This window comes from Ipomoea triloba, chromosome 7 (assembly GCF_003576645.1).
Source record: "Ipomoea triloba cultivar NCNSP0323 chromosome 7, ASM357664v1".
NCBI classification, from domain to species: domain Eukaryota; kingdom Viridiplantae; phylum Streptophyta; class Magnoliopsida; order Solanales; family Convolvulaceae; genus Ipomoea; species Ipomoea triloba.
Genome location: NC_044922.1, coordinates 112,862 through 123,756, shown reverse-complemented (window position 1 = coordinate 123,756; position 10,895 = coordinate 112,862). Strand labels below are relative to the sequence as shown.

Below are 10,895 nucleotides of genomic sequence, written 5' to 3'. Positions count from 1 at the left end.
ATGCTCTATTTGAGTAAAAATATTGTTCTGCTTTATAGTAAAACAATTTACTTTACTATTTTAATAAAGAGATAAGTATAAGTTGTTCAAGTATAAATTATTACAATTTTAAAACAGAATGTTATTTTATATTGTAAGTCATGATATTACTTTTATTGCCTCTAATTTTTTGTGTGGATAGAAATATAGAATAGCGCTGGGGCATAATAAGACAATATATCCTCCGCAACCACCAAAAGTCCAGAATCAAGTGCAAACACAGCAAAAGCTCTTTGTATGAAACCAAGGTTGTCGGCTTAGCAACAGAACAGCCATGGAAACTCCTTGTTAGGCAGTGCCTACCGGAAACAGTGGGCTGAAGGCCCATTACAATTTGCAAATGGCCCAGCTAGAAAACAATGGTGGTGATAGTTTTGTCCACGTAGCAGAAGACAAACCCATGGCACACCATAACTCCCAGTCATCAGTACACCATGAATTGGCAAGAACCAGTTTTTCACTTGCATTTCAAATTCAATTAGATTTTAGACCTTTCGCCATGTTTCTTGCCAAGGTGAAATTCGTCACCAGTTTCTGTTTTTTATTTTATTTTATTTTATTTTTTGTGCTAACGGATTTTTCTGTAAGCAATCGCAGACATGGAGAGCAGCAACATTTGGCCTCTATGGATACCTGAACTTCACAAAATCAGGTTTTTTGTAAGTACCCTTTGCTTGTTTTGCTTAGGTTGTCGTGTTTTTGTTTATAGGTTTCTGATAAATTGCGTGATCCAGGCACGTACAGCAGAATAGTTGTTGTATTTTTTTTTCAAATGCACGTACAATTTTTTTGGGGTGGAAAACTTCTTATTGGCTTTAACTTGGAAATGAAGTGTGCTTCCATATCTGCTGTGAATTTCAATAAAAGTGTACCCCTCAGTATGGTAAAAACTGATGATCTCTGAAAAAACACACACAAATTTAAAGAGTGTTCTTCAAGTAAAGTATTGAGTGCTTAAATAGTTCATTTCAATTTATATTCTTCAAGTGTTAGTAATGCTATCCGTGGACCTTGGTTGTATCTCTTATACTCATACAGTTAACTTTTATCTTTACCATTGGTTAAGTTATATATGTATGTATTGTGATTATATATCCCTACTGAAATTGTTTAGTCCTGGTGTACATTCTAATTCAGGGAACATTCAAAAAAATTCAACACTGAAGATATGCAAGCACAAATGGAAGCGAAAAATTGTGTTGTTACTGGTGCAAATTCTGGCATTGGTTTTGCAATTACTGAGGGTTTTGCTTCACGGTTATTAGTCATTTCTTCTCAACACCTTTGAACGTGCCCTTGTTTTTTTCAATTGATGTACGTAAAGTGTAAAGGTGATGAAGACTAATCCTGCTGTGCTGTGTGTTTTCAGTGGAGCAACTGTCTATATGGTATGCCGGAACAAAGAGAGGGGAGAAGCTGCACTTTCCAAAATTAAGTCAGCAACTGGAAATAAAAATGTTTACTTGGAGGTAGTTGGCTTGCGTTTCTTAGCATGACTCTTTAAGTAATTGTATATGTTGTAGATATATGGCTTATCCATCATATATAATTCTGTAGGTGTGTGACATTTCATCGGTTAGTGATGTCAAATCATTCACCTCCAGATTGTCTTCAACTAATTTGCCCATTCATGTCCTGGTATGTTTTCCCAGTTTTATTTTTTAAATACAATTTTTTTGTTGATAGGACTATGTTATTTAAAATTCATGCCACATTGCTTTGGGGAATGTTTTTGGCCACTTTCGTACTAAGGATTCATAGTGTTTGTCAAAATTTTACTTTGTTTTCTCTTCTACAATTTCATTATGGGCTGGTTTTCAATTCCTTCAACCATTCAATTGTTGTAACCGATCATATCTTATTTCTTAAGGTAAATAATGCTGGAGTGCTTGAGAATAATCGAGTTACTACACCAGAAGGGTATCATATTTTCACCTTTCAAGAACATTCATTATATATGTATTTATCTTTGCTGATAAATTGATAAATATATCCATATCTTTTTAATATCAGATATGAGCAGAATTTTGCTGTAAATGTTCTGGGCACTTATACCATTACGGAGCTGATGTTGCCACTCCTTGAGAAGGCTGCTCCTGATGCGCGGGTTATTACAGTTTCATCAGGTGGAATGTACACGGCTCCCTTAACCAAAGATTTACAGGCAAGTATTTTCCAAGTTTCAATCTTGTCCATCTTGCTTGGACAATTATATTCTGACGGGTTGTTTTTGCAGTTTAGTGATAACCAATTCAATGGAGCTGTACAGTATGCTCGGAATAAGCGAGTTCAGGCATGTCATTTTTTTGGTTATTTTAAATTAGTGTTTTAGTATGGTACTCTTCGGTTATCAGTTATCAAGCTAACTGGTGAAACTTAATAATAAATACATCAAGAATGATTGTTTAACGACAGTACTTGCTATTTCTTCTCTGAAACGCAAGATTCAGCCCATTTGTTGGCAATTGTTCTCTTATTTAACTTAGTGAGCTAAAGTTTGTTGAGCCAAAATCCCAACATGGAACTCAAAAAAGAAACTATTGCTTTTTCTTGTTGGCTAAAGGCAATAGAGTGCTACTTTACTAGCTTCTCAAATTTTAACGACAGCCTTGAGCCTTATTTATTTTTAAATGTATTAATTATTATCATGTTTAGTGTTAAATGTCTCTTACGTTTCAATTTAGTAGTTGCCCTTGCTTGATCCAGTATCACCTTACACTATTACATAGTGACGCATAGAATGCTATATATGTCAGGTGGCGCTGACAGAGAAATGGTCAGAAATGCATAAAGATAAGGGTATTGGGTTTTATTCGATGCATCCCGGATGGGCAGAGACTCCTGGGGTTACACAGAGCTTGCCGAGTTTCTCAAAATCGTAAGCACTCCTTAGCTACTGGTGTAGCATTTGCATGTAGATGGATGTTGATAGCATTTCATTCAATTCATGTTTGTAGGCTTGAAGGAAAGCTTAGAACAAGTGAGGAAGGGGCAGATACGGTAATCTGGTTGGCCTTGCAGCCGAAAGAAAAGTTGGTATCAGGAGCGTTTTATTTCGACAGAGCTGAAGCACCAAAACATTTGTTGTTTTCGGGGACGAAGAACTCCCATTCTGAAATAGACTCCATTGTTGAAAACCTGCGATCTCTTGCTGGTCTTTCTGGTGCTCGATTGTGAATTCTTCCATGCACACTTGTATCAAGACCATATCTAAGTGATTTCAACATTTTTTTCTAAAACTGTTTGGATTACATATGTGAAGGTTGAGTATAGACATTGTCAAGAATATGATGCCATTCTTGTAAAATGAATTATATTACTGTACGAGATTGTTTTATTTTGAGGAGAAACCTCACAGTCACATAATAAATTAAAAGGAAAGAAAGGGTATAGATTATAGAATAAGTGGGATCTACGAATGGAAACCAAAAAGTGAACGTTTTTGTTTGGTATTCAAAGTCAGGGGATGCAACTAACATCTTTGTTTGATGTACCACAGTTGTTATGGAAAATTCAAAATCTGGACTTTAAAAGTCATGGTCGTATTTCAGTGTTTAGGTTGAGGACAAGTTTTGCATATAACATTCATAAAAAAGTCCAATCTGATCAGCTGTCTTAATTATTTTTAATAAATTATTATGCATATTATATATAGAATTTAGCATATAAAAAGCCATTTGCCGCCTATTATTGGTAAATAAATTATCGCTTATTGATTGTTAAACACTTTGTCATTAAAAGTAAGATTCCACACGGCAACACATTCCAGAGTCAATTGAAGAATTTCGGTGGAATTTTTTCCTTTTTTAAAGTTGTTTTTCTAGCTTTACTAAGGTAAAAAATTAATTAATTGGAGAATTGATACACTCATCTTTGAATAAATTCAAATATTATAGATTGATACCAGTGATTTTTATACCCCAATCAGACATAAAACTAGATAGAATTGGCATCCTAAAACTTTTGCATTATAATTATATTCAAACTATTTTACAATTAATAATTTCAACACTAATATTTTTTTATTATTGTATTTGAATAGTGATTATTAACTTTCTTTATTTTTAGTATACTTTTTTTTTTAAAGTTACTTTATACAATTCAAATTTTTAAATTAGAACTGTTTAAATAATATTTCACATATACATAATCATTTAAAAAAATATTATATAATTAACTAATAATCAACTTCCCACTAATTTTAGATATATTACACATTTTTTTTGAACACTTAAATTTTTTACTTTCTCTATTTTCTTTATTTTTTACTTTCTCTATTTTCTTTTAGTCTAAAGAATCAATGACTGGATTCCATATTGTTACCATTAATTTAGAAAGGTAATTATATAGTCGTTGCCTAGTTGGAAGATATGGACTATGGTAGGTATACATGAAGAATAAATTTTCCAAATTATGTAGCTTTAGTATTCCACAGTTAAAGCATAGCATTAAGCATTCCAAGACTATTCCTATCTGATATCTATAATCTATCTATCCTTCCGCTTCTTGTTATTATTCCTCTGTATATATTTTTCAAGTTAAAATCACAAATCTATAGCCACAAACCATGGCGGCCCCTTATTCCTCTCAAAGTTCACCTCTATATAATAAAAAAAATCGCCTCAGTTGAAATTTGGTACCTAGTTACTTTTTCATTCATTTGATGGATCGTTTCTTGATGGGCATAACGCAATTGAAGATCTTGGAACTGCAGTTGGCTTTGGCTTTAAGGAGATGATGAATCTGGTCACAAGTCCTTCCAAGCTTTTGTCTCAGTTTGCACGAAGGGTTTCGGATCTAGATTGGAGGCTTCTGTTGCTGATTCTTCTCCCTCTCTCTCTTCTGTTCTACGCTTCTCTTTCCACCATTTCCTCTGCTTTCATCGGCGGGGCGTCCTTCGTCACCAGCCCCCTGACGTCCATTTTCACTGTCGTCGACTCGCTCGGGAATCTGACCGCTATCGCCGCCGCGCCGCTGCCGGCCGAGGTGGAACTGCTGGTTCCGCTCCGGTTTAAGAACGAGTCGGAGGCGAAGGCAAATGCTACAGTGGCGCTTCCGCCCCGGGCGGGCGGGTCGAAGATTGCTGTTTGTTTGGTGGGTGGAGCTCGGAGGTTCGAGCTGACGGGGCCGTCCATTATCCGGAACATTCTCAGAGTCTATCCCAAATCTGACCTCTTCCTTCACAGCCCACTGGATTCCAACTCTTACAAGTTCTCGTTGCTCAGAAACGCACCCAGAATCGCGGCCGTTAAAATCTTCAAGCCCACTCGCATCAACGAAACCGAGTCACAGGCCAGAGTTCTAACGGCCCGGAACTCGCCAAATGGCATTCAGGTATTTAATTCTATTGCTGTTCCCAGTGTTTGTTCTATAATCAAATTTGATTGGTTCTTTGCTTTTTGTAAAATTAAATCAACTATTTTAGCAAGCAAATAAATACAAAATTCAATTTTGATTACGTTGGTTGAAGATTGGCCGGCGTCGGTGCCGTGGCGGCTCTTGTTTGTTGCTAGTTATCTAACTATTTATATACATACATGAAGGAAATTGTAATGAATAATCAATTTTCACACATCATAATTATTATTATTTATATAGTAATCTACACTCGTTTCAATAATTAACTTTGATTAAGACATGATATGCTTGGGATAGAGATCGAGAGTAAGTTTTTAATAAGCTAAGGATCGTCTGTCTTATCACTGGAAATATAATGTATGCATCCAGCATCCGATCCTTTTCTTGTTTTAGTAATATTAACAGCAGCTCATTCTGGTTAACTTCCCTGAAAATTAAATTAAAGAAAGCAGCAACTTTTTGCCTATAATGTATGTTATTTGGTTAGCAGCTCCTCTATCAAAAATTGGGAAGATATGATAAAGGGAGAAAAGTTAGTTGCCTCATTTTGTATTGTATTATATATATTTTAAACCGGCCTACAGTAGTATTGTTTTGGTTGGTTGATGAGAGAGATGGAATTGCCAATTGTTTTGTGTTACTGTTACGTTCCTACTCCTACAGGGGTTGTTGCAATACTTTAATCTGGTGGAAGGTTGTCTGACTATGATCCGTGCGTACCAAACCAAGAATAACTTCACCTACAACTGGATCGTCCGCACCAGAGTTGACGGATACTGGTCCTACCCTCTAGCACCGGAAAACTTCATTCCCGGACACTACGTTGTCCCGCCCGGCTCATCATACGGCGGCCTGAACGACCGCATCGGCATCGGCGACTTCAACACCTCTGTGGTGGCTCTGTCACGGCTTTCCATGATTCCCCAGCTGGATGCAGGGGGACATGCGCAGCTCAATTCCGAGAGCGCATTCAAGGCCCAGCTCACAACCCAAAAGGTACCCTACAAGACAATTCGCCTCCCGTTCTGCGTCGTAACGGATCGTCAGTACCCCTTCCCTCCGGGGGCGAATGGTGTCCCCGTGGCGGCACTGTCCAGCCCGGGCCCATTAAGCGGCGCAAAATGCAGACCCTGCAAGCCTGCGTGTAGTGGGGCGTGCGTTCCCCCAGTAATGAGCCGCCTCAACAAATTGTGGAGCTGGACGGATTGGGCGAACAACACCATAGAGCTGTGCGACGCTCACGGCGAGTGGGAGGAAGGCTGGGAGAAATTATTCGATAAGGTTGCTGGTAAGAAGCTGGGTGCAGCCCGGAAGCGAGTGAAGAAGCTGAGTGTTGAAGGATGTATAAGCGACTTCAAGGCGATGAAATTGAAGTCGGCATCATGGGAGGCTCCTTCTGAAGTGGAGATATGCAAGCTAGGCTTAAAATCTGGGACTGGCTAAACCCGCCCACACCATTATATTGATTATTTAATGAATGTCGCCGTCGTCTTGTACATATGTCGGAGGGGCAGACTCTAGCTAGATCAGAATTATAATATTATTGAATATAGTATACTATTATACCACCTTTAAGTTTTGAATAAGAACGAGAAAAAGAAAGGAATTGAATTTAACTAGATGATGATGATTTGAGTCGAGTAGTCTGTCTAGCCTACATGTTTCAACTACCAAATAAGAAGTGGCACTTTTAGTTGTAAAATAACTAACATACACCTACATGTTTTTTTTTCACTAAGTTTTATTATTGGCTTGGGTTTTTTACTGGATGTAAGATTGGCCGGTGATGTCGAGATCGCGGTCCCCAGTGGAGGGCGGCGGTTGATGCTTGGGTTGGACGGTGGCCTCTTCCGGCCCATCAGCACTCTGTGTCTTACTAGCAGCCACCGCCGGTGGTTTGGACGACTGATTATTATTATTCTTATTCTGCGCCGGCTCATCATCTTTCCCGTAAAATCCACCGCCGTAACCTTCTTTTGTGAGGGGTTGCATAGGGGAAATATACGGCGGTTGCTGCTCCGGCCTCGGCCTGCCCATGCTCGCCTCGTCTCCAACGTTTACCCTCTCTTCTTTATCTCTCTGCATTATATATATTGCCAATTCAAGCTAAGCTTTTTTTAGCAGCGCATGCAATGCAATATATATATATATATATATGTTGCAATTAAATCAGAAAGCTAGCTAAGAATTATTGACGCGTGTCCTGTTTGGCTGTATGTAGAAAGACGTGGCGACGGACTAGAGCAACCACGCTTGCTAGCTAATGAGATGAGAACTGAGTTCTGGAATGTTATTGATGATTGGAAACGATTACAACATGTATACAAGTTTTCAAAAAAAAAAACGCATGTATACAAAAATAAAGTCCCCATAAGTACAATAACTTTTTAATACTCCCCTCAAATTCAAAAAGGATAACTAATGATATTGAACTTGCCATGTAAAAAGACAATTGAGACATCCTCCCAACCACAGACACATCAATTGAAGAAGCAAATTAAAGTCCAAGTAAGTAATTGTTGAGGTGTCCTCTATATATATCTGACTAACATATATGCATGCATACAAAATTAAAATGGAAAAGTGACCATTAATAGTGTGGCAATATAAAGTATGAGACGGTTTTTGAGTTAGGGAGGAAAGAAATCAAATTCCATTTCAATTTCGTGCACAAACTGAACTACTAAATACACGCATTTGCTTTGAAAGTTGAAACATTATCAGATCACATCCAAGATGACTCAACTATTCCATTCCAAACTTCCTCCCACTAAACTATTTTACATAGTAATCACTATTTATGTATGTACGAGATATTACATAATTCTAAACTTTCTCCCAAGCCCCTACCCTTGATTTGGCAGCTTCTCAAGAGCTTTGACAATTCCTTGTTTGATAGGTAAACATTGCCATCCATGCGTGTCATTTTCCTCGAGTATTATATTGAAATTTCAGCAATATAATTTCAAATGCGACCCACCATAATTTAATTTCTAAGAATTGGAGAAGACTAACTTGAGGTTCAATTCCAATTTTCAGGTGAAGACTTTCTTTTCTTCTTGTAATTTATCTTCTTGGTTTGAGCTCGTGCTCCCATCAAATACCCAAAAAAAAAAAAAAAAAAAAACTGTGGTGAGGACACAAGTCTATATATGGAGCTATAAGGTCTACATTGGAAAAATGGTTGTTGGTATGGTGGAGCTAATGGAAGTTGTCTAGGCATGGATGATGGATCAATCTGAACATAATTCAATTTCATCAAAAGATTTATGAATTTGAAGTTCTATTTAAAGATGATGGATTCTAATGGTAGATGCACACTGTGTGGCAGCAAAAAAGTTGATTAAAGTGGAGGCAAATGCTGGTGGTGGGGTCAAGATACCAGGCCAGTATGGATTATGGAAGTGGAGGTTTGTGAAGGACACACAAATTGCTCAAAAGTTCAAATCAAACCCACAAGTCAAATTGAACCTCTAAATTGCTCATAAAACACAACCATGACGACTAAATGGTAACTACTATACGTTCATGGAGTTACCATGGCCTCTGTGGAGGATAATTTGAGACTTCAGAAAGCATAAGGTCATTTCAAGATATTGCAAAAACGATTTGGGTTTATTTGAGATTTAACTAATGGGATGTTTGGTTCACGGAATAGGTAGGGAATGGCATAGCATTCCCAGTAATAACCTATTCCGTTGTTTGGTTCGCATTTGTATTCCCAGGTGGGAATGAGCTATTACCCTTGCAAGGGTAATAGCTATTACCAGGGTCCCCCCTGGTATTAACCTATTCCTGACCTCTCAGGAATAGGTATTTTATTATATTTCTTTTTTTACCCTTTGTTTAAATTTTTAGGTTTGTTTTTTGAGTCTCTAAAATGGATGATCAACCTGGTTGGGTAGTTTGAATGAATTGAGTAGAAATCAGAAAGTGCCAACAATTGACAGGAAATTACTTAGCTCCCTATTTTTCTCATCATTGAATCTGAATCAAGAATCACCCAAACTTGGAGTTCCTTTTGAGCAGTGCAGAAGAGTGGTTCTCTCTTTTTCTCTCAGTTTCAGAGAGAGCATGGCTAGAATGATCAATAACCACAACAAAGGGATCCTCATCCAAATCGACACCGCACTCTGCAGCAATGTTTCAGATCAAATTAATGTACTGTCCATATCACTGGATGATGGGATCATCAAGGAGCTTGAATTTCAGAACGAAATAGCGAGATCGCAGAGTGCTAAAGAAGAGGGACTAAGATGACTTGAGGGATGAGTCGTCGAGCAATACAAGAATCCGACCTTATAATTTCTTCTTCCTAATATTATTGAATGTTCTTTAAAAATTTTTGTTATTTATATGCATATTTTGTTTCATAATTCATATATCATTTTTTTAATATTGTAATTGCTATAAAATAATATTATATAAAAATCTTAGGTAATAATAATAATAATAATAATAATAATATATTTTGCATAAGGGTATTTATGTCTTTAAGCATATATTCCATTTTTATTCCTTCTACTAACCAAACGTTAGAATACAATTCCTAAAGTCTATTCCGTCATCGAACCAAACAATAGAATACAATTATGTTCTATTCCTTACCTATTCCATTCCTTGTGGAATAACATTCCTATTCCCTCCAAATTCATTCCGTGAACCAAACTGTAAGATTAATACCTATTGTCCTTTCCAAATTTTAATGTTGCTGCATGAAAATATGCTCCATCGGAGAGATGTGAATATTTGATTTAACTTATAGGCAATTCTATACTATTGTTTCAGGAAAAATAAAAATAAAAATTTCGAGAATTTAGACCTCAATAAATCTAGGTTTCAATCATAAAACAAGAAAAACTCTCCGCGGATGATTTATGATAAGAGGACGATGGAGTTGAGTAAAATCAATATGAGATTACCACATGACGGCGCACAAGCCAATCCGGGTGACATTGTACTAGCGCTTGGCGGGACTAGTGCAAATTCACGCCTTTGTAGGTAACGACATGTCCATTTCCAAGCCCGCAGTCTCCCATCTCCGATATGCTGTGTATGTTTTGCTGCTTGAGTGCTACTTTAGCGTCCATTTCTAACGCTGAAGCCTAAAAATTAGCTTCTCGGCCACACCGATTCTAAAGCCAAAATGATATGAAATTTTAATTAGACTATTCAACTAAAAAGTGTTATTAATTGTTTTTTTTAAATCAATTTTGTACAATTAAATCAAATATATGGTTACTTCCCCTAAAAACAATGATGTAACAATTAAATTTGTTCAAAATTTTTTATTTTTCTTTTTAGTTTAGTCTGACATTGATGAATTGTCATTAAAAGGGTAGATAATTGTAAAAAGTTTGTTAATGAGTAATTTTAGAAACACTATAAAATTTCCTCTCTGTGAAATTTAAGTTTTTACACTTGTGTGAGACCGTCTCACGGATCCTTATTCGTGAGACGGGTCGGGTCGGGTCAAAACATCATGCAAATATCATACT

The 10,895-nt window shown here is 36.9% G+C and overlaps 2 protein-coding genes across 3 annotated transcripts; both read left to right on the top strand.

Annotated features, from left to right (window-relative positions):
* The first annotated feature begins 248 nt into the window (after nucleotides 1-248).
* Nucleotides 249-3,431, top strand: LOC116024725 (dehydrogenase/reductase SDR family member 12). 2 transcript variants are annotated; one of them, XM_031265702.1, is made up of 10 exons: nucleotides 249-481; nucleotides 637-698; nucleotides 1,177-1,296; nucleotides 1,409-1,508; nucleotides 1,597-1,677; nucleotides 1,910-1,959; nucleotides 2,053-2,203; nucleotides 2,276-2,332; nucleotides 2,796-2,917; nucleotides 2,997-3,431. In XM_031265702.1, the coding sequence occupies exons 1-10, from the start codon at nucleotides 380-382 to the stop codon at nucleotides 3,214-3,216; spliced, it is 1,065 nt and encodes a 354-aa protein (XP_031121562.1). In that variant the 5' UTR covers nucleotides 249-379; the 3' UTR covers nucleotides 3,217-3,431. The 2 variants fall into 2 exon arrangements, with proteins under 2 accessions (XP_031121562.1, XP_031121561.1); XM_031265701.1 differs by having other exon boundaries at nucleotides 249-553.
* Nucleotides 3,432-4,491: 1,060 nt separating this feature from the next.
* On the top strand, nucleotides 4,492-7,135 carry LOC116025331. Its single transcript, XM_031266535.1, has 2 exons — nucleotides 4,492-5,373; nucleotides 6,061-7,135. Exons 1-2 carry the CDS (start codon nucleotides 4,774-4,776, stop codon nucleotides 6,838-6,840), a joined length of 1,380 nt encoding a protein of 459 aa, XP_031122395.1. The 5' UTR covers nucleotides 4,492-4,773; the 3' UTR covers nucleotides 6,841-7,135.
* Nucleotides 7,136-10,895: the final 3,760 nt, after the last annotated feature.

Bases quoted from the DNA above. Each gene is read 5' to 3' on its own strand.
- LOC116024725 (XM_031265701.1), top strand. From the start codon at position 380: ATGGCCCAGCTAGAAAACAATGGTGGTGATAGTTTTGTCCACGTAGCA. The intron at 699-1,176 runs GTAAGTACCCTT...ATTCTAATTCAG, and splicing joins TTCACAAAATCAGGTTTTTT to GGAACATTCAAAAAAATTCA. The intron at 1,509-1,596 runs GTAGTTGGCTTG...ATAATTCTGTAG, and splicing joins ATAAAAATGTTTACTTGGAG to GTGTGTGACATTTCATCGGT.
- LOC116025331 (XM_031266535.1), top strand. From the start codon at position 4,774: ATGATGAATCTGGTCACAAGTCCTTCCAAGCTTTTGTCTCAGTTTGCA. The intron at 5,374-6,060 runs GTATTTAATTCT...CTACTCCTACAG, and splicing joins ACTCGCCAAATGGCATTCAG to GGGTTGTTGCAATACTTTAA.